Genomic DNA, 22,182 nt, shown 5'->3' on the forward strand with positions numbered 1-22,182 from the left:
GTCATCCAAGATGTCCATGTTTTTCTTTCTTCAGCCGAGAAGAAATTACAGTTTTTGATGGAAACATTCCAGGATTTTTCTCCAACTTCAGTGGAGCCCAAACGGTTGAAGGTCAAAATTACAGTTTACAGCAATCCCAGTCGAGGAATAAGGGTCTTATCTAGAGAAACCATCTCTCATTTATTATTATTATTTTTTTTTTATACGTTTTAACCATAAATGCACATCTTGAACTAGCTCTCTTCTTCTTCTCTATTTGAACTCCAGCAGTGTATACACTGCTAAGTGTATTACTGCCCTCCACAGGTCATAGTTTAAACTAAATTGTCATATACAATATTGTAGTGCGAGTATATAACAATTAGTTCAAACTTTGACCTTAAACTTAGCAGTGTATTAATTCTAATAGAGAAGAAGAAAGCTAGTTCAAGATGAGCATTTATTGTTAAAACTTATATAATTTATTTATTTATTTTTAAGAAAATGAGTGATGGTTTCTCTAGATAAGACCCTTATTCCTCGTCTGGGATCATGTATAACGCTTTGAAGCTGCACTGAAACTGTAATTTTGACCCTCAACCGTTTGGGGTCCATTGAAGTCCACTATATGGAGAAGAATCCTGGAATGTTTTCATTCATAACCTTAATTTCTTTTCGACTGAAGAAAGAAAGACATGAACATCTTGGATGACATGGGGATGAGTAAATTATCAGGAAATTTTAATTTGAAAGTGAACTAATCCTTTAATTCATACATTGATCAATACATTTTGTGAATAGTAAACAGATAGTTGCGTTGACGTACAGGACGTAACAAATGTAAACGTACCGACAGGAATTTCCACTTCAACCTCCTCTTCTCGTACATTTTTGAAGAAAAAAAGCGTTGACGGCGCCTCTTCCTCCGTGACTATGTTTAAAAAGCTTATGATTTTCTGCTCTTCCTCTCCATCACCGCGACTGAGTAACTCCTCAAAACAGCCTGAATCAGGCAAATCAAACAGCACACACACTGCGTTTTTAATCCACTCCACTCGAGGGTCATCGTGAGTCATTCTCGTTGTTGTTTAGGTAAGAATAACAATGTAATAAAGTTTGTAATGTTTAAAACTATTTAGACTGCCATCGTCGCAACCGAAACCACGCTATGGTTTTAGTTGACGTTGCTATAACAACGAGCGTCACGCGTGCACTGCTGCTGGTGTTGTGCCAGATCGCCAGCGCGCTACAAAGTACATTTCACATTGGTTGTTATAATAACAGAGAACATAATGAAACGTAGCCTACAGTATAAAATATATTTCAATTTGTGAACGTTTTTATGTTCTTTATAATTCATATTTATGTAATTCTGCATAAAGTAGGCTATAATTTTTGCATTGGTCGTGTAATCCTGTCATTTTTATGTGTGTATTTGCTTTTCATACCTTCTTTGCTGTCCTATCTGCTCTTTTTACATTAGTGCTCTTCAACCCCCTTAAAATTTCCACCAGGTGGCGTTTTATCTTCTACATTGAGCTCCACATTTATTTAGTTGCTTGTAGTGGTTAAATTGATAAATAATTCTAATTGTTTAAAACTTTCCATTTAATTTCAAATTCCTATTTTGACTGCATGACGTCTTTGTTGACCTCTTGCACGACTGGTCACTGTGAACTCAAGACATTATAAAAGCTCTACGGAGCATTATAAAAGGAAACAAATATAATACAGAAATAAATATGACACATTGAGGATATAAAAAAAAGACAGATATGGTATATTTACATATGGAACATTTAATTATATACACATACATACAAGATAGAGCGGAGTTTAAGAATTGGATATTGAAAACAAAAATACACTTAATTCCCTGACAAATCTGAATACTGAAAACATGGTCCCCTCAATTTCTATTGTTGTTACGGCCCGATATTAAAATAATAATTGACTTAACACTTCAAAACCCACTTCAAAACCCTACGTTTTAGCACAAAAGTGCCAAAGTCACAGAATGTGTCCCAAACCGATACTGGAGTACCCCAACACTACACATTTTGTTTCCACAATCAAACAATCTGATTAAACTTAACAGCTTGTTAGTAGAGACTCCAAGACTTGAAATGGGTCTGTCAGATAAGGGAGACCAAAATGTCCAAAATGTGTATTGCTATGGGTTCCTGTAACTAATTAGAGAAAACCCAAACACATAAGCCATTTTTGAGAATATTACATAAACACTTTTCCCTGATGATGCAAAGAATCAAGAAAAGTTTGTTTTGAAGAACAAGATTCAGAAACAATAGTCTACTCCCTGACAAAGTCTAAACATTCTAACATGCTTTCCATGCTAAACTTTAACCCGCACTAGGCTCTGATTTATATCATTTGTGTTTAAAATATGTTTAGTCCAACAAGAATGCATGTAAACAGTTACCATTAATGTAACATAGTCTAAGTGTTACCATTGAAAAATGAAACTGAAAGCAGAAAAGATGGTGACACCATTGGTACCATTTTTGTATCACCCACCAAAGTTTTTTTTTTTTAGCATACCCTTGATCGAAAGTTACATCAAAGACTTAACTTGTACATAGAGTGATCTATGAAACTGCACTCTTATTTACTTTCACAAAAGAACTAGAAAGAAGACTTTCCAGGTGATATTCTGAGGCATTTTAAACACAACTTATGGTCACTCATCTTGTCCGCCAGCTTATCTTCTAGCCATCTCCTGGTGCTTTTGTTGATTGTGTGGCTTGGGATGTGTTTTGACTGCCGTCACTGCCGCTCAAGCTCACAGCCATAATTACAATTATGCAAAGAATCACTGCAGCCAAAACTGCACCTATTATAACTTTGTATTTAATATTCTCCCAGCGCTTCTTCTGCTTCACCTTAGTCGCAGTCTTTACGAATTTATCGCTCTGAAAAGAAAGAATACAACCATTTTAATAATTTAATACTACAAAAAAATACATAAGGTACTTATTTTCCATTTTTAAATAGACAAAAAAGGTAAATTTTTCAAAATTATAACAGACTTCAACATTTTTAAAACAATACAGGAATGTTACAGAGACACTTCATCTGAAAAATAAGGAAAGAAAAACATGTGAGGCTTTGTAATGGGCTTGAATTTGTTTTGTTTTCCTAACTGTAATTATAAACTTTGTTTGAACCAGTAAGACCAAGCAAACATTGTAAATCAATCACATTGCGCTCATTCCTTTAGGCCAGAGGAGAACCGAGCCTGGTTTCTCACAAGGTCTTTTTTTTTCTCAACTACTGTCACCTGACAGAGTCTTGGTTCCTTGCCACCCCCACAATCCAGAAATATCAAAGATTCAACTGCACTGACACTATCAGATGAGAACAACATTTAAACTGAATTGAGCCCGATAAGATGTTGCAACTAACTTTGCAACATCAAAACTATTATTGAAATGAATCAATTTTGAACTGACTTGACAATATTGCCTTGTGAAGAGTTGCTTATATAGCTGAATTGAGCTTGTTTCATAATTGATTTTGCAACCGTTTTTGATCTGAGTTGAAATAATTGAGCTGAATAATGACACTGTCTTTTGTAGAGCCGTTTTCATTAATTGAATATATTTTACAACAGTATTTTCCTGTTTATGACAGTGAAGCTGCTTTGAAACAGTCTGTATTGTATGAAGCTCTATATAAATAAATGTGACTTGACCTGACCAACCAAAACTCCAGTGGGATTTTTAGTATTTTTAGTATAAGTGAACATGTTGCCTGATCACATGGCACGTCCTGCGCAAACAGCCTGCCATACTATTACACAAGTTTTTGTTCATTTCATAACAAAGGGAAATGGCTTTCTAAAATTAACATGGTAAACTAAAGTCAGGATGCAAATTGTACACTCTTTTTTTCCGTACACCCCACCAAGACACCAACTATTAATAGACTCTAATATGACATGCCCTTGCTTTCCCTAGAAACACTTGAAATTCCGGAAATCTAGTTAATGGTCATCAGAGTCCTCAATGAGCCATAAAACATGTTCATAGAACCATAGAGAACAAATAAATAAGTGTGCATGCTCTTTTTTTTCATTTATTTAATAATTTTCAAGTAAAAGCATATATCACACCAAAGTTTCACCTGTTGCAGTAGTTTATCAGCTCTGTCATCCAGCTCCTTGAGTTTTTCTGATCGCTCTTCAGTCTTGTTTAAGTTATCCAGCATGATAACTTTAACTTCCTCCACATCCTCCTGGGCCTGTTGGAGGCGGCTTTGCCCATTCTACTCGGGAAAAGATGAAATGGTTAAGTGGGAAAGGCAAACATCCTCTACAAAGCATACATTAGCATCCATACATTTTTGCAAAACAACATAATATTTCCTACGAGGGACTAGATGTTATTGAATGTCCCACTACATATTTAACACAAGAGAAATGCAATCAATGAACCAGTAAAAACAAAAAGTGGCAAGGAAGCACCTCCCATCATAATGGCCTTAGAGTTCTGTTTACTCAAAGCACTGGGAATGGAATTCTGGAACAGTGCCTCTGCTCTCTTGCAGTTTAACAAGCACAGGGGAGAGACGGACAAACTGTGCATTTCTAGAAGCCACTGCATCAAAACCCCACAATGAGACCTTTGTGAAAACAACATGGCTGAGTGCCACGAAATAGGGCATTTAGAATTTGTGACCTTCCTGACATTAGCAGTCTCGCAGCATCAGACATATCATTTGTATATCAGCTGATTCAGACTGTTGATTCCTCTCTTTGTGTTCAGAAGGATGCAAGTGACTTGAGGTCAAGGTTAAAGTGATGAGTGGCCCATCACAGACAGGAAACTGTCAAGCAAAGATCAATGAAATGATTCATTTTACAGGAAACGCCACTTATTATTCATGCAATCTCACAAAAGAACCATACACAATGGAACAGTGATTCTCAACCGGTGTGTCATGGCCCAAAAGTAGGTTGCAAATAACAAAATGCATCTAACCATATAATTGTGTAAAGAATTTCAAAATAAGTAGGTTTATAAACTTTGAAAAGGTAGGAGAAACCCACATTTTGTTGCTGATGCTGAAGGCTTCGTGTCAATTTAAACTCCACAGCAGTGCAGTGGCGATAAACATGCTTTTTTGTGGTGCATAAAACTTCAAGAGTTTTTTTACTACTTACAATGCTTGATTTTAATAACAGACAGGATATAGCCTACTAGACATCTTCACCTAAACTAAAACATCATGACCAGTAGAGCATGTTGAATATCAGTTTTTGCATATGAACATAAGACTACAGGATACATCTCTTTTTACATCCGTTCTTTGCCTCCTTCCTTCCCTTCCTTCCTCATTCATTTTAACTGTTATAATGATGAATGTGGAATTTCCTTGAGACAAGGAAAAATCCCCTCTCTTGTGTTCAAATAAACACTTGTAATGTTGTCATTTCAATTCAAGCCACCTGAGATGAACCAACAATAAGGGTTAAAGGCCTTCTAGATGACATTCAGATGACTTTTAACTTGAAAAGAAAAGAAAAAAAATCGGACAACAGCTCAACAAAGTAAATGATAAACCATAACCCGAGGCTTATCAACTATGCACTGTATCATATACCTCAAATAAATGAAGGTAACCGAAAGCTGCTACTCTACTCTATATATACTCGCTCTCTCATATACATATATATACACACTCTATATATACATATATATATATACATATATATATATATATATATATATATATATATATATATATATATATATATATATATATATAAACAAAAATCGTCCAGTCATCAAAGTTAGTTTATAACAGTCGCCAAAGTTAGTTCATAGCTTCAGTTGGACAATTTAAAGTGGCATACACATAATGAACCTAACTAAACCAGTTTGAACTCAACCTTAAACGAAAGCAACTGATTTGCAGCGTTTACATCAAGTCATCAGTATTTAACAAAGTTGCTGTTTGTTTAGAAGTTAAATCTAAACGATTTGCTTTTAAAGTTGTCCTTACATGGTCATACTTTTATTATAAAAACTAATTTAATAGCAACTGATATAATAACAAATGTAATGACAGCGTGAGTGTCTTCAGCAAAACGAAACAAAAGACAAAACAACTTACCATTGTTTTAATCTGTCGCTTTAATACACCAGAAACCGTCACCGAATATAATGCATCTGAAAGAGACACCAGCAGCTGATGAGAAAAAACTATACAAGCTCGATATCTATAAAACTAATGCGCGTATTTGAGCAACTCTTCCAATCCAAGGTTTTAATCTTCTGCCTTACTGAAGTAAGCAAGCGTCTCCCTTTAACCGCTGGGCGTGTAGATCACACTGCGCAGCTGCATTGCAGTATATGTTAACGCCCATCTCCTGACTTGCTACACTGCAACTAAACTTGTGTGCCCTTTTTTTAGGGAACCGGATCATTTGGCTCGGCTCAGCAATAAGATCCGGCTCTTTCGGCTCCCAAACGGCTATATTTAGTACAACTTCTGGCTTTTATAATTCAGCCAAATTCATCAAGGATTTTACCCATGTTTGGTATGTGTGCATAAATATAATTAAATTATTCAAAGTAATTCAAAAAATATGTAATATTATATACGTAATATTCAGTTTTAAATGGCACTTGTCTATAATTCAGATTTACACAATTCAAATTCAAATCCTTTTATTATATTTATTTTACATTATTTTTGGTATAAACGCTAATTTATGTAAAAAAAATCAAAAACACTATTACGAACGTCAGTGAACTATCCAAGACACAAACTATTCCAAACAAATAATACTCAAAATGGATACGGTGTGCCATGTAACAAATAAAAACGAAATTACTATGCGCAAAACATCCATAGTAACATCATCTCACTGGCTAAACGTATGTGCGTGCGACATTGCACGTGCAACATTCTAACAAGCAGTGTGTCAAAAAAATCATCCCATTATTCTGTCTGATATTAATAGAATGGAATAACTTTATTGTCAACTAAAACTGTGAAACGAAATTTTGTATTAATCTACAAAAAAAATGTCTCTCAGGCGGGAGCCGACTCGTATCGTTCATTTCAAGGAGCCGACTCGTTCAGTAGCTTTTGTGAATCGATTCTTTTTAAAGAATGAGTTAAACCGATCACACTGGAAATCTGAGCTGCAGATGGTTTAAGAAAAACAAGATAAAATCACAGCTGGGGGAAAAAAACATGTTTGGATAACAAACCAGCAACTAGTGTGCAGAGGCTTGGCTGTACTTTGTCTTTATTTTAATGTAGAGTTGTTAGAATACAATCCACAAACTATACAAACACACCATTTAACTCTGGCTGTGTACATCTATGAAAGATTTCATATTAACTAAGGTCAGTGTCCTTGGCAATGCCATTATCTAAAACTTGCATTTTGTCCCTCTCTAGAGATATACTTCATGCCAGATGGTGGACATGGGAAACTAAACAAACCCAATGGTATATGCTATTTGTTAACCATTAGTCTGTGTACATATTCAAATGAGAGGATTAAAAACATGTCATAATCATCATTAGTTTTATTGAGAGATCATGTTTATTTACAAAATATTGCATTTCCAGGCTGTTTACGCTAATAAGACTCATATCCAAGGCACTTGATTGAGGTTTTAAAATGATTATTTGTAGATTACAAAAACCTAAATTGATTAAATGTTTTGATTAAAAAGTTTAAAAATATTTTCTCTGATTAAAAGGCTTGTTTATATTAAGGGAGAATACTACAATTTTACATACAGTAAGCTACAAGAGATACAGCATAATAAGACTTCACAAACATTCAAACAGTCAAGTTATTCTGACTACATACAGACATACAACGCCTTGACCCCTCCAAAGCAAAGTGCATAAAGCTACCCAGCAGACTAATATAAGACCAGCCAACAAACACGTTCAGAGAAGTGATTTTCATTGACTGTGTTAGCTTTTTTTTTTTTTTAAATAAAAACGGCAAACTTAAAATGACAGCACAGCTTTTAAAATATTCCTCCTTGCTCTGTTTTCTATACAGTAAAAAGTTATGCTTCTTGGGTTTCGGAAAGCTCCCACAGAGCAAGGCAAATCTTTTGATGCAATATTAATTTTTACAGTACTGACTGCATGTGGTACAGTGCAAGTGTTACATTGCATGTCAAATTCAATGCAGTGATTTATGAAGAGGGTAGAAAAAGTGGGTGTTTTCTACGGTCAATCTAAATGGCCTTGTTCAGGTGCTCGTTTCGTAATATTTCATTCATTCTATAAGAAAAAATTGGTTTCTCTGTTTGGAAGCTTGATGCATTGCCAATTTCATTAAAGATTTAAGACAAGGAGAAAGAAAAAAAATCCAAACATCTTACAATTTCCTGAAAAGGTGTGTTTTGGATAATGCAAGTTTTAAGAACACATTATGGTTTGACCTTTTACAAATGACACACATACTTGTGGAGACAACAAAAGCACAGAGTACAAAATAGAGACACTTGGAGATCTAATAAAAGTAAACCATAATAACAAGTAACATCTCATGTAATCTAATCTAACAGTCTTAAATATACTTCATAATTCAGTAGAGAGAACTTTCACCCATTACCTTGTCTGATTCAATGCCAGTATATGATTAAGCGTACCTTCAGTATATTGCAGTAATTTAAGTAATCTGTTACAGTTGGGACATGTTATCAGGCTTTAGAGAATCATAAAGACAGCTTTAGGAAGTGAGAAGTATATAAGAAAATAGCATTATGTCTATAGAGTACTTAAAATCCTCCTCTTCAAGGTTTCAAAGCTGTCATTATGGAAGCTCCTCATAGTAAGGAGGTGTGATACCATGAGATATGTTGGTAAATGAGCAAAATGTGCAAATAAAGAGTATGTGTGTGTGTTAAATGTGTGAATTCTTGTCATTTTGACTGTTGGGGTGTGGACATGGTTGCATATATCTGTATATGTGTGTGTGTGTGTGTGTGTGTTTGTAACTGATAGAAATCCTAGGGTGGTGCGGCAGTGGGAGGTTTGGGTGCGGGTGAACTGGTTGGGATCACACCAGTGGCAAGGAATATGATAATCAGTACAATGACAAGGACTATCACAACAATAAGCACAATCAGCTTCACGTTCTTCCACCAGTAAGCACGAGCGACCTTCTGAGAGGTGTGCTTGAAGTTCTGGGCCTAAAAAGAGGGAAAAAAAGATCAGTACAATGTCAACAAGTGTGGGACTACAGATGCATACCATAGCCTACTATTAAGATTTTTTTTTTTTTTTTTTTGCTTTTAAATAATTAGAATTAATACTTTCATTGAGCAAGGAAACATTAAACTGATCAAAAGAGAAAGTAATTCTATTTCAAATAAAAGCTATTTTAAACTTATTAATATTTATCACATAGCAGCTGATATCACAAACTGATAGTAAATAATGTTTCTTGAGCACCAAATCAGCATGATTTCTGAAGGATCGTGTGACACTGAAGACTGGAGTAATGACTGCTGAAAATTCAGCTTTTCCATCACAGGAATAAATTATAATTTAAAATATATTCAAATAGAACAGTCATTTTAGATATATTGTTAATAAGGCTACGTCTACACTAATCCAGATATATTTGAAAACGGAGTTTTCGTCTAAAAACGCTCCGCGTCCACACTATCATTTTCAAACGTTTTCCAAAAGTTGCTCATCCACACTGAAACGTATGAAAAGGCTTACAACCCCTTCTGCGCATGAGTAAAGCTTCGACCTGCGTCATTCCCGCTAGGCGTTTATTTACTTTCCGGCTCTTTGAAACTAGTGATGGGCAGATCGAGGCTTCGTGAAACACTGAAACAGTTGAAGCAAATGTGCCGTAATGATTCGAGGCTTCGAAACAATCTGACACCCGTCTCCACGGTGACCCCTAGTGGTCAGAACAGTGGAAATGCAACAAAACTCAGGCCAAACATGCATTAAAAATACCCTTTAACAAATGTATTGCAGAAGTTTTATTGAAAGTAAAATCAATCAAATGGAATTAACTAATCATCTAATAAGATTAAATATAGAGTGTCTGTATAATTTGTGTTCTTTTATCAATTTTAAAGGCTTGTTTCTCTGTTCCATGGCTCAAGCTAAACAGGCCAATAAGAGATTAATAACTACCATTATTAATTTTAATCATTCCGATGTATAATTAAAACATCTACAAATGTATAAAACTGATCAGAGATCAGGTAAAACCATAGGGTAAAGGCCTAGACACTTGTTCAATAGTTCTCAGTGAATCTGCATGATTCATGGGCTCACTTTATCATCGCCCTCTATCGGTGAACCACTGAAATTTCAAACTGTTTCGAAACAGTAATGACGTAACGAAGCCTCGTTTACTAAAATCACGTGACATTAGCAGTTGGATACACGCTCCGAATCACTGATTTGAAACAAAAGATTCATGAAGCTTCGGAGCTTCATGAAGCAGTGTTTTGAAATCGGCCATCACTATTTGAAACTTTGAGGCAATGTCGAGGAAAGGCACTGCGTTTTTTTTAATGGACAGACAGTGAGGTGGAGTTGTTGCTGCGAGTAACACAGGAGTATAAAGTGGCCAAAGCAAGCGAGAATGTAGACTGGGAGACGTGTCTTGGCTGAATTGGTCATATGACTGCATCACATGACTAAAAATGCGTCATCGTATTCAAAAACCTCCGTTTTCACAGTCCACACTACGACGCGAAGACGGCATTTTCAAATTTATCCGCTTTGGAGAGCGTTTTCCAAAAGCTATGTTTTCGTTGACTTAAAACGCCGTCTCAGTGTGGACGGAAGGCCAAAACGGAGAGAAAAATATACGTTTTCAAACGAAAACGTATTAGTGTGGACATGGCCTAATATTTCACAATATTACTGTATTTTCTATAAATTAAATCAAAGTCCCTTTAAGACAAGTCATTTCACTCGGCGGCCATCTTTAAAACGCCTCTCGGGCATCCTGGGTATCATGCAATCTCTTTGAATGGGGAAACATCAAATTCTCCAAAACTGTTCGCCAACCTTACGATTAAATTTCATATTTGAAATCAAAAATGAAATCTAACAACAATCGGCTCATAAATTTAGTTTCTAAACGCTCGAATCATGACAAAAAAAACTGTATTTTTCAGACTGGATCAAGCTAATGCGCATGCGCAGACCAAAATGCGTGTCTCTTCGGAGGCGCGTGTCTGACTGTTTCTATAGAAACCGGTGATTCTAACGGCCGCTGAAGTGATGCGATGACTTTACCAGTCTGTGATTGGCTCTTATTTAGAAGGCAGGACTTATTCCGCCATATTGCGCGTTACACTTTCTCCCATTCAAAACAATACGAGTGACACATCTTGTGTTATTCTATAGTCTTTGATTAAATGCAGCCTTAGTGAGCATAGGAGACTTTTTTGGAAAAAAATTATCTTCCTGAACTCAATGTTTGAGTGATCATGTGCATAGTAAAAACAGTGTGCCGGGCTAAGAGCTGTAATATGTGATAAGAATCAAAGTTTGTGTACTGAAAGACACACCCCAGCTTCCAGGTCTTCAGATTTGCCCATCAGATCATCCAGTCTTTCTCCACGGGCCAGGATCCGATCGACATTCTGGGTCATAATCTCCTTGACTCCATCCACTTGAGACTGCAGAGATTTAACTGGATCCGCCTCCTGTGAAGACTCTCCTTCTCTCGGCTCCTGCACTCAGAGGAGTTAAAAACCAAAACATGATCAAAATGGCACAAGCACACAGTTGCGCAAAATAACTTGCATTATTGTCAAATAGAGAATTGGAAGGCAACAAAAATCTACAATTAGATAGAAACTCATCATGATGAAGCAGTTTGAAAAAGTTTGTGGCGCAATAAGCCAGCCTTATATCTGGACCATAAATATAAATTATAATATGCAAGGTTTTCAATTATGCAGAAGAAATATATGCTACATAATAATGCAAAAACTCAGATACACAAATAAAATACATCATCAGTTAAGCATCACTTATTGAGGGTCAAGTTGTTTAAGTGCATGCGTAAAATGATATGTATTATTTATTTAGCAAGCCTGTAACCACCTAAATCAGAGTGGATTACAGAACTTTACAAAACTAGGTTCTGAGATGAAAAAAATACTATTTTCAGCAATTTCAGATAAAATAATTTACTATAAATATAGGCCTGGTTTCACAGACAGAGCTTAGATTAAGCCAAGATTAGGCCTTAGTTAAAATAGGACATTTTAGTAGCTTTTATAAACATACCTTAGAAGAAGAAGAAAAAAAAAGAAACATTACTTGTGTGCATCTTGAGATAAAGCAATTTTAAGACATGTCAGTGCAAGTTGCTTTCAGTTAAAACAGCTCAAACATGCATGTCTAGGACTAGGTTTTTTTTAAAGTTATAGTTCACCCAAAAATGAAAATTATGTCATCATTTACTCGCCCTCAAGTTGTTCCAAACCTGTATACATTTCTTTGTTCTGCTGAACACAAAGGAAGATATTTTGAAGGAAGTTTGTAACCAGGCCACGTTGGGGCACCATTGACTCCATTGATTCCATAGTAGGAAAAAAAATGGTGCCCCAGAATTGTTCAGTTTCCCACATTCTTCAAAATATATTCCTTTGTGTTCAACAGAACAAAGAAATGTATACAGGTTTGGAACAACCTGAGGGTGAGTAAATGATGACAGAACTTTCATTTTTGAGTGAACTATCCCTTTAAGCCTTGTCTGTGAAACCAGGAACAGGTTTTTGGAATAGCACCTAACTGGTTATGTGTCGCATGTTGTTGTTACCAAGTTTTGTAAAGTTCTTGTGAGGATTCTGTTTAGGAATTATAAAATATTTGGGGCAAATTTCATCACCCATATTTTTAATGATCCTGTTATTTTTTACTTCAAAAAACCTACGGTTGGCTCACAAAAGTATGTTGTTGTTGTTTTTTTTAAATAATCTAAATTGTTTTTTAATCTCTCAAAAAAAAAAAAAAACTGTTGAGGGTGTTTATCTTTGGGTGCTCATTTGGGTGTTTGTTTCTTGTGAACCGGCATTTGTGATATTGACTACCACCCGTTTTTCTATCTCGATTCTAGATTATCCCTGCACTGATTTGTTTGCTCTTATACTTGTATGTAGTATTTGGGAGGTAGGGAGACCAATGCCACTTTTTGTTTAATGTTTACTGCCTGTTTTGGATTAGGGAGTTAGGGAAATAATTGTATTTTCTTTTCTTTTCTTTTCCTTTTGTGGATTAGAGCAGTAAGAGACATATTTTGTTTGTTATTTTGGCTCTGTCGGCACCTGAAGCTAAATCCCCAAATGTATTTTAAATCTGTTATTTTCAATAAATACTGTTCACTTTCCCATAAACTTTATCATTTAGTTTTTTCATGTTACGTCCTTTGACCTAGACGGGGTGTAAATGTTATGGACGGTGGTTGCTCAGGATGAGGAGATATAACATATGATATAAAGAATGTATGGATGTGTAAAACATTGCACAATACATAATCATTTACACATCCCAAAACCCTATATTTACAATAAAACATAGGCTTTTTATGACTTTTATTTACATTAATATATGGGGAGCTACATTTAATCATGATTCAGATAAAAGAGAATTCATGATTTAAGCAATTAAAAACATACAGTAATTGCTGCAATACAGTGCTGCCCATTTCTACATTCAATACAATTCTTGATAATAAAATAAACTACAATACATTACATTTTAGACATTATTACATACCATGACCAAACAGCTATTATGAAAAACAATGCTCAGTAATGCCAGATGTTAATGATTAGGCGTGACATCTTAAGTGTGATACTGACAAAAGCAATGTGAAGAAAATGGTAGCTTTACCACATTCACACATCAAAACACCAACTGTTAAAATGTAGCAGAAGAACAATAATAGCCATCTTTTTCGTTGTTTATGTGTCATTTGTGTGAAGAGTAAATTATGTAGGTTTTTGTTGTTGTTCATGTTTAGCTATGTTAAACACCTTTAAGCCCTCTTGCACTACTGATACTTCATAAACAAAAGGTGTTACCAGGAAACCAGAAGCAATACTGCGTCACTACCTCTCCTACCCTTTCCATTCTAGTCAATGGCTGTGTGAGTTGGTGTCACAAGGCCTGCAGAATGGCAGAAAGCTATAAGGTAACATCAGTTACTGACAGCCTGAAGTACCATTATTGTGGAGAAATGGTTCCATGTTATATCTGTAACTATGTGATATGGCAACAACATAATAAACAAGTAAAAATGTATTAATATTGATATTATCATGTCTTATTAAACTCGATCTTTCTTACTCTTTGTATAAAAAACAAGGCAAAACATGTACTTTTTTTTTTTTTTTTTTTTTTTTTTTTTTTTGAAGTTTGTCAAATACCAGCATCCAAATATTTTCAAGAACAAACCAACTTATAATTGAATACAATTTCAAACATTCAGTAATTTAAAATACTGTCGACGAACTTTATTTTAACCTCGTCTATATTGTATGCGGTACTGTTGAAAAGGTTAAAAAAACAAAACAAATGGTTGACAGTTGATCAACTTGATTTGAAGCAAACTAGCATGCGGATCTCACACGTCTTGTTCACTCCAACAGTCAACAGGGGACGTGTGATGTGATCAGCACATTTGCCAACAAACTGTAGTTAAAACATCTAAACCAAGTAACCATTCTCAACAGTCGGTTGTTTTATTAACCGGTTATGCTTTACAGCTCAAGGCAAATTCAACCCTTCTATGTAAACAAATCTGTACAACAAAGTTGCAATACAAATTGGATGAAGCTTAAGTTAAGTATCAAAGCATCGACGTTAACTGAACACAAGAACGTAGAAACTAAGTATAACTTGAAAAACGAGCTTCGCCGTTTTGAGTGCGCCAACTCACATCAACAGGTACAACTAAACCAAAACAATATCAACCTGCTCTAGTGGAAACTTTTGCAGCACTAAAAATATGATTTACACGGACACAGAGAGTTTACACAGCTAGTCTACTTTTAAACTCAAGCGATGTAACGTCAACGTGCACCTGCTGACTATCGTTCAGTTCACAACTTACCGTGCTATTTGGATCACCCACCCCCATGATTTCACAGTCTGCTGTTAATTACTCCACGAAAAAACAATTACACTATCCTTTGGAGTTAAAATGTTTGTAACTGCTTCTTCGAATGACCAACAGAGGTACACCGTGTCAACACTTCCTGGTCTCTAATTCAGACTCTCTTCCTCCAGCCGCGATGATTTGGCTTTGGCCCACCTCTGTAGCGACACTTCCCATAGTATCCTCCAGAGGGCGCTGGATTCGTGACGCATAAACACCTGAAAGGTGAGAGCGTGACTTTTATCAAGCCATCAACACTTACGAATTTCAGGTATGAGAAGATTGTTCTCGTAAAGGCAGTCAGGCCTGTGACTTTTTCTAAAATTACTGATAGGTGATTAAACTTGGTGTACTTTCTGTAATGAAAGTTTGTTTTTTAAAGAAGCTCCTTGACATTATTAGGGCAAAACAATTAAGACTCCTATGAACGAAACCGAAAACTCTTTTCTTTTGCCACTGCAACAATAAGGCTCCACCTAAATGCCTCTGGCATTCATGCAAAACATAATATTCCAAAATGACATCATACTAGTCACAAAAATTTAAATAGATAAAGAATTATCAAACAATACTTTGATAACTTTTATTTTTCAAAATCAGATGTAGAATATACATCTAAAAGAAAGAAAAAAAAAGTTTTACAATTTAAATAAAACTTTTTTTTAAAAAAGTGACATTGACAACAGTAACTTCATATTTACCTTTACTGAAGCTACTAAAGTTATCAAAACAGATCTTAAAAGCAATCATATTATTCATGCACTGCACATTGCTGTTTTTTCCCCTCCCGGTACATGCTTTTGACATCTTTCAGTTTCACTCAAAATATTATGTGGTACTTCCCTGTACAATGTTTTTAACATGATCCTGACATCATCTTTCTCTTGACTATATTGTTTTGGCCCCACATAGGTACGTGAGACAGGATTTACATTTTAGCAAAAATGATTTTGTATCAGTTTTCAGTGGCCTTGTTTAATGATGATATCTGTCATGGAGTCAATCTTGTGCAGCTCCAAGTTCTGTTGATGGAAAGAAGAGCTTTTAGATTTACAGCAACCAAATGTTGTAATGGGTCATGAGATCACAAATAATTCTGCATGCGAGTTACAAAATATTAAATGCATGCTAATGCAAGATACATAACTCTTTAATCATAATAAACAATGTGCTAATATTAAATCACAGAAATTGAGCATTCTACAGTAGTTTTTGAAATTATATATAGCAGAAAGTAGTACCCACTTTCTCATTAGCTAAGTGCAGAAGGGCCACGAAAGCCAGCGGTACTGAGAGATTGGTAGCCATGGTGGAAGGAAGCCTGGTGGGGCAGGAAAGAGAAATTTATATACAGTATATGGATGAAAAATGTAAATCCTTAGACTGTTAGAAACATAGCACCAAACCTTCCAAAAAAAAAAAAAAAAAAAAAAAAAAAAAATGTACCTTTGCACAAGATTTCTGACAGACTGGCTGAATGATTTTTCTCCAGGTACTTCTGTTGTCTCCTTACTCTCCACCTGCTGCAAATGGTAAAATCATTAAGTCATTAAAAAAAAATTAAAATCAACTGACGACAAGAAATGCTGAACAAAGAACAAATTTAAAATCAAATTATTTTTTGAAATATGAAAATACTTCCATATATTGCTGACCTGATTCATAAGTCAAAGAGATTATTAATATATCATATGCAAAAACTTCTACATGTTCCTAGGTGATATCTATGTGTGGATCAGATACCCTCGGATTTCATCAAAAATCTTAATTTGTGTTCTGAAAATGAACAAAGGAATGACATGAGGGTGAGTAATTAATGGCAAATTTAATTTTTGGGTGAACTAACCCTTTAAGAGACATTTAAAAACATTTTTTACATTAGTTTTTGATTTTAGTTTAATTATGTGCTTTATAAATTGGAATTGAATTATTGAAAATACAATATTGAAAATACAAATCATCTCCCTGCCTTCAGTGATGTGAATGACAAGTTTATAGGGGGAAAAAAAAAAGTAAGGTCAAAAGATTGCAATAACAAACCTTGACTGGTTTTTCAGGACTTTCTGTTAGGAGACCCCACATACTGGTCTTCAGCTTCTTCATGTCCATAGTCTTGGCTGTTTTGGCATAGTTTATCTCTATAGTGTTTACCTAGATGAGCAAACAGTTAAGTCATGAGTTATCTATACAAAACAACTAAAAAATAATAACTGACAAATAACAAAAAACAAAATCTCGCTACATGAGAATAATGTAGTAACCCAATATCTGTCCTCTCATCTTACCTTGTAAGGCTCAGGGACGAGACAGTCCTCTCCGTATGTAGAGATGTCACCCGTGTCCAGAGAGAAAGCGTTCGGTCGGTCTGTTTGGGAGTCATCAGATCCTCCAAAGTCTTCAGCATCTTCACTGTCCGCTTCCTATTCACAGAAACCACAAACCGTTAAACAGAACGTTTCCATGCCAACCTATTGCATGTAACAGTAGTGTTTAGAGTACCTGAAGACCAGGACAGAAGTTGGCTGTATCATTGGCGTTGTTGTAATCATACTCTCCTATGTCCCCACCCAGCTCTCCTGATAATCTCTTCTTTCCTTCTGCACTGAGCTGAAGTGAATAAGATGAACAAAACAAACCAATCCAGCAGTCATTTTTTGTACAGCATTCTTCTAATGATGTTTTAGATTTGCCACAACCAAAATGCTGAAATGTACATAGTAATGCAGACAGGAATATTAAATATTCATGCTCTTACTGTGTTGGTGGGTTTGAGGCTGAGCTGTGACAGGTTACTGGGTGGATACTGGAAGTCTGCTGGAAGTGTGGTTTTCTTATTGCTGCTGATCAAAGCCGATTTACTAATAGTGGTTGCTGCCTGGAAATAAGCATTTCATTGTCAGTTTGTCACCAAGTTATCTGCTGCTGACCTCTACAAGGTTTAAAAGTTTTTGCTACAGGGATTAAATAGCATTGTATGAATTGCTGATATGAAGCTTTTGTCTTTTATGGAAGTCATGAAAATAAAGAATTAGCAAACAGTTACTTACTCTAGTTGTTCGAAAGTAATTATGAAAGTTGATATCTCCTTTAAAGTCAATAACGAGAGGATTCTTTGGTGCTCGTTTCCGAGGTTCTTTGTCTGGTTTGTGATCCTCTACAAAGGATAAATAAGAAATTTAAATGACACAATCACTAAGAACAACCAAAAATGAGTTGATTTTATTTCTTTCTTCATTTCATTTTTATAGTTAAACACTCTAAGGCTAATCTATGACTTACGCTTATGTCCAGGTTTAAAGAGCCAGTAGCCAGGACCGACCCAGGTGGCCATGGTCCTGGGACTGAAGTACGAGTACTCTCTGGGCTGATCAGACAACTGTAGGCACATGGTGGCAATATCCACCTCGCCAATAGGAATAACACCTCTGTTAATAACACAAATACACCTCAAAGTGAATGGACATACAAAAACAGCACAGAAGAAATCTGAATGCAAATAAAATTTTATATTTAGAGACATAAAATACAACACTAAGTATAGTGGCTAGGTAAGGCCGAGCTGAGGTTTAACAGCCTTTGGAATGAAAATGCACAGTATTAAACAGCAACTATTCACCCATTGTGAAACAGAACCTGTTTGTAACTCAACAATTAACAAACACTTTGGTGCAATACATTACGCAAGTACTAACCGTCCTTTCTGGGGGCTCTTTGAACAAGCTTCTTTGTGTTCCTTAAACTCCTCACAATCTCCTGGTCTGCCCTCATCCACGTCTGCATCAAAGTTATCCCCAAAATCTGGACACTCATCCTCATCTGGCTCAATGTCTGCATTGACGTCGAATGCATGCTCTCCCTGCTTCATCTTCTCAAGCAGCTGGTTGAGGTTTGTGGTCTATATTGACAGTGTGAATGAGATGATCACAACACTTAATAACACTAAAACACTTAATATTGCACTTACGCTACTGTTGAAAAGGGGTCAATACGTTTTTTCTTCTTCTTTGTTTTAAAGTTAATTTTATTTTTATTATTCAGCAAGAATGCATGAAATCAAACGTGACAGTAAAGGCACTTATGTTACAAATATTTTTGTTTAAAAAAAAAAAAAAAAAAAAAGTAGCAAATCTGTTTTCAACATTGATAAGAAATGTAATGGCTGCTGAAAATTCAGCTATGCCATCACAGAAATAAATTACATTTTAAAATATTTAAAAATATAATAAATGTGCTTGCACACCTTCAGTTGGTTGAGGTTTTAAATTGTCATCAAAACAATCTCACCTGCTCAGGAGTCCATCTAGTAAAAGAGAAATCCTCTAAGGATGGACAAATTGGCCTGTCCTCTAGTGTCTTCAGATGGCCTGGAAGAATCAAAAAGATATGATTCAATGCACTCACATTGTCACACAACACAGTACGATTGTAACTCACAACACATGTAGAAACGTTTAGGTTATGAATGCTGAATATTGCTGCGAACCCAGTAGTAAACTGTCCTGTAACTTGGAACAGAGTGTTATGTGCAGAGCCGGTTTACCTGTAAACGGTGAGGCAGGAACGTGCTGATGGGGAACCGGCACAGGAGGCGGCTGTGACTTCAGCAAGGTCATATGTGAAGGAAAACGCAGCTCACAGCGACTGTCCTCACTGAAGAGCACAGAGAGGAACACTCCTGCTGTACTGTTCTCATCAAAGGAAGCAGCCATGCGCTGGAACATGGGGTCCACCTGCACAAAGAATGCATTTAGGTCTTCCTGCAGGTTTTTACACCACATGCTTTATGGGGTCCTCACAACATCAAATTGTTTAAAAAAAATTAAGAAACAGTTTTCAGTATATCTCAACTTCATTATATTGTGAATTTTTTTTTAACTATATTACCAAACCGTGATATATTCAGTGAATCGTACTTCCTACATTACCTGCATTCAATTAATTTACACACATATAGTAATATACCATATTATATAATATGGTATATTGTATTCACTATATACCAAATCTCAGCTCTGTGATTGTTTATACTGTTGCAAAATGTAACTATATTCTCACCCAGCTCTTTATATTAAGTTGGATATATAAGCATGTCCAACTTTATCCACATACATACAGTATACACACATAGGGTGATATTATATATATAGCAAATCTCAAGTGCTTGATTGCTTGCATCATCACAAAAGGTTAACTATATTATCACCCAGCTCTAATCCGCTAAATGTGACTATAAAGGCATGAAAATACTATAAACATTAACAATGATTTTTTTATAAAATTTCTTTAAAACAATTTGTATTGCAAAAGGTGCTGTACAAAAAAACTGGCTTGACTCAAATCACACTTGGATATTATTCACCTCACACTTCATCTCTGATTCAGAGAGATTGATGTTACTGAGGTTTTGCTCCACTGTCTTCTTCGGAGGTCTTTTCTTAGTCTGTTTCGCAGCCACCTGCTCTCCCTGACCGTCCTCGGCTACAGTCTCCTCATCACCATCTTGACCTGGAATGAGATGAGATTTCAGTAATACTGTGCAAGGTCTTGGGAGGCTATGACACCGCCTGTACACCATGAAGACAATGATCACATAACCCTCTCTGATACCTACAGCAAAAGCAATCTTTGTTTTTTTGTAACATCATGTCAGCAGACCCATAACTTGTATATCTACTTACTCTCTTTTGGTTTGGTCTCAGAGCCCAAGCCTCCCAGAACTCTGTAAGCATCAGCATGGACCGCATCCACCCTCACCGCATAGATTTTTGTGCTGGCGTCCAGGGTGCCTGCTGCCACCTAGATCCACACACAATGACACAAACAAACAGTTACAATATCATGATTTCCAATAATGCATGTAAACTTTGTCGAAGTGGAGCTAAATACACATTCGACAGGTTTCTACCTTGAAGTTGAGCTCTGAGTCCTTCTGCTTGAGAATGTCTGCCATGTAATCAATGAGGTGCAGACCAAATGCATTTTTTGTGGTAATTTTCTGCAAAAGGAAGGTGACAAGTAATAGTCCTGTTCATTTAGCTGGAAAAATACAGTAAAGTCAGCATACATCAATTTTAACTCACGTTTTCAGTGGAAAGCTTGATGCAGGTTGAATAATGCTCAGATATCTGTGCCGATGACAGCTTTGGGACAGCAGCTGGTGTAGCTGTAGAACTATGGTGATAAAAAAACAAAAAAAAAAACAGTTTGTGTATTTTGCGGTCTAACTTTTTTTTTTTTTTTTTTTTAATGGAGCTGAATACAGGGTTTCAACAAACCTGTGGCTACCGGCCTCGTTAATGGAAGAGTCGGCCACTCCGTGAAGGTCAATGGCTTTGGATCTTCGTCTTTGACGTCTCTCCTGTTCATCATCGTTTCCCTGGATATTGTCCAGCAGAGGTGTGCTGGTGGCTGACAGAGCGGCTTTGTGTCCTATGGCTGGGGAGGACCACTGCCGTGGCAGGGAGGTCGGGGTACTGAATGCGCTCATAATGAAACTGTGGAGCAATTTTCATTAAGCGCAGTCTGCTAAATAAGTTAGTACATTTGATCTTCGTTACTTCAACACTGATAAATCCGGAGACCTCGCCATGTAAACAACGTCAAGTTAGCTGTTTAAAATGAGCAAATGAATAACTAACAAACATGTCCACAATATAAACGTTATATAAGAGCAGAAATATATATCCCTAGAGGTATTTTGTAAAAGCAAAATACACACATGTAAACACTGCAGTTTAAGTTTAGCGTTTTATGAACGCTTGTTAGCTAGCGCTAAACACTTCTGAAAACATAACATATCAAATTATAAACTGTGGCTTTGAAAACGTATCTTAGATAATGTTACAGTACAAACAACGAAAGTTCAAATCACCTGCGGTGAACTGATGATTTATAAGCAGTATAACTGATCCAAACGTTCTTTATTCCGTCTGTTCAGACGACCATTTGAAAATTAGCGCCGAACGGTTACACGCGTCATCAATGATGTCATACGTACAGACGTAAAAGTCTTCTTCTTCCTTTAGATTGTACGTCATTTTATT

General features: G+C 35.9%; 3 protein-coding genes across 4 annotated transcripts; all 3 read right to left on the reverse strand.

Annotated features, from left to right (window-relative positions):
- Positions 1–1,791: 1,791 nt before the first annotated feature.
- Positions 1,792–6,313, reverse strand: vamp5 (vesicle-associated membrane protein 5). Its single transcript, XM_067406773.1, has 3 exons — positions 6,115–6,313; positions 4,123–4,263; positions 1,792–2,909 (listed from the first exon to the last, which is right to left on the reverse strand). Exons 1-3 carry the CDS (start codon positions 6,115–6,117, stop codon positions 2,706–2,708), a joined length of 348 nt encoding a protein of 115 aa, XP_067262874.1. The 5' UTR covers positions 6,118–6,313; the 3' UTR covers positions 1,792–2,705.
- A 907-nt stretch (positions 6,314–7,220) lies between these two features.
- Positions 7,221–15,277, reverse strand: vamp8 (vesicle-associated membrane protein 8 (endobrevin)). The gene is made up of 3 exons (XM_067408003.1): positions 15,095–15,277; positions 11,538–11,702; positions 7,221–9,176 (listed from the first exon to the last, which is right to left on the reverse strand). Exons 1-3 carry the CDS (start codon positions 15,119–15,121, stop codon positions 8,994–8,996), a joined length of 375 nt encoding a protein of 124 aa, XP_067264104.1. The 5' UTR covers positions 15,122–15,277; the 3' UTR covers positions 7,221–8,993.
- A 431-nt stretch (positions 15,278–15,708) lies between these two features.
- ncaph (non-SMC condensin I complex, subunit H) lies at positions 15,709–22,124 on the reverse strand. Of its 2 annotated transcripts, none has more exons than XM_067407253.1 (18): positions 22,011–22,124; positions 21,415–21,633; positions 21,220–21,310; positions 21,045–21,134; positions 20,818–20,935; positions 20,499–20,644; positions 19,680–19,869; positions 19,424–19,503; positions 18,832–19,034; positions 18,419–18,564; positions 18,187–18,293; positions 17,895–18,014; positions 17,639–17,746; positions 17,425–17,559; positions 17,180–17,290; positions 16,586–16,662; positions 16,385–16,460; positions 15,709–16,161 (listed from the first exon to the last, which is right to left on the reverse strand). In XM_067407253.1, exons 2-18 carry the CDS (start codon positions 21,624–21,626, stop codon positions 16,102–16,104), a joined length of 2,070 nt encoding a protein of 689 aa, XP_067263354.1. In that variant the 5' UTR covers positions 21,627–21,633; positions 22,011–22,124; the 3' UTR covers positions 15,709–16,101. The 2 variants fall into 2 exon arrangements, with proteins under 2 accessions (XP_067263354.1, XP_067263355.1); XM_067407254.1 differs by having other exon boundaries at positions 21,415–21,661; positions 22,011–22,063.
- Positions 22,125–22,182: the final 58 nt, after the last annotated feature.

This window comes from Chanodichthys erythropterus, chromosome 13 (assembly GCF_024489055.1).
Source record: "Chanodichthys erythropterus isolate Z2021 chromosome 13, ASM2448905v1, whole genome shotgun sequence".
NCBI lineage: Eukaryota > Metazoa > Chordata > Actinopteri > Cypriniformes > Xenocyprididae > Chanodichthys > Chanodichthys erythropterus.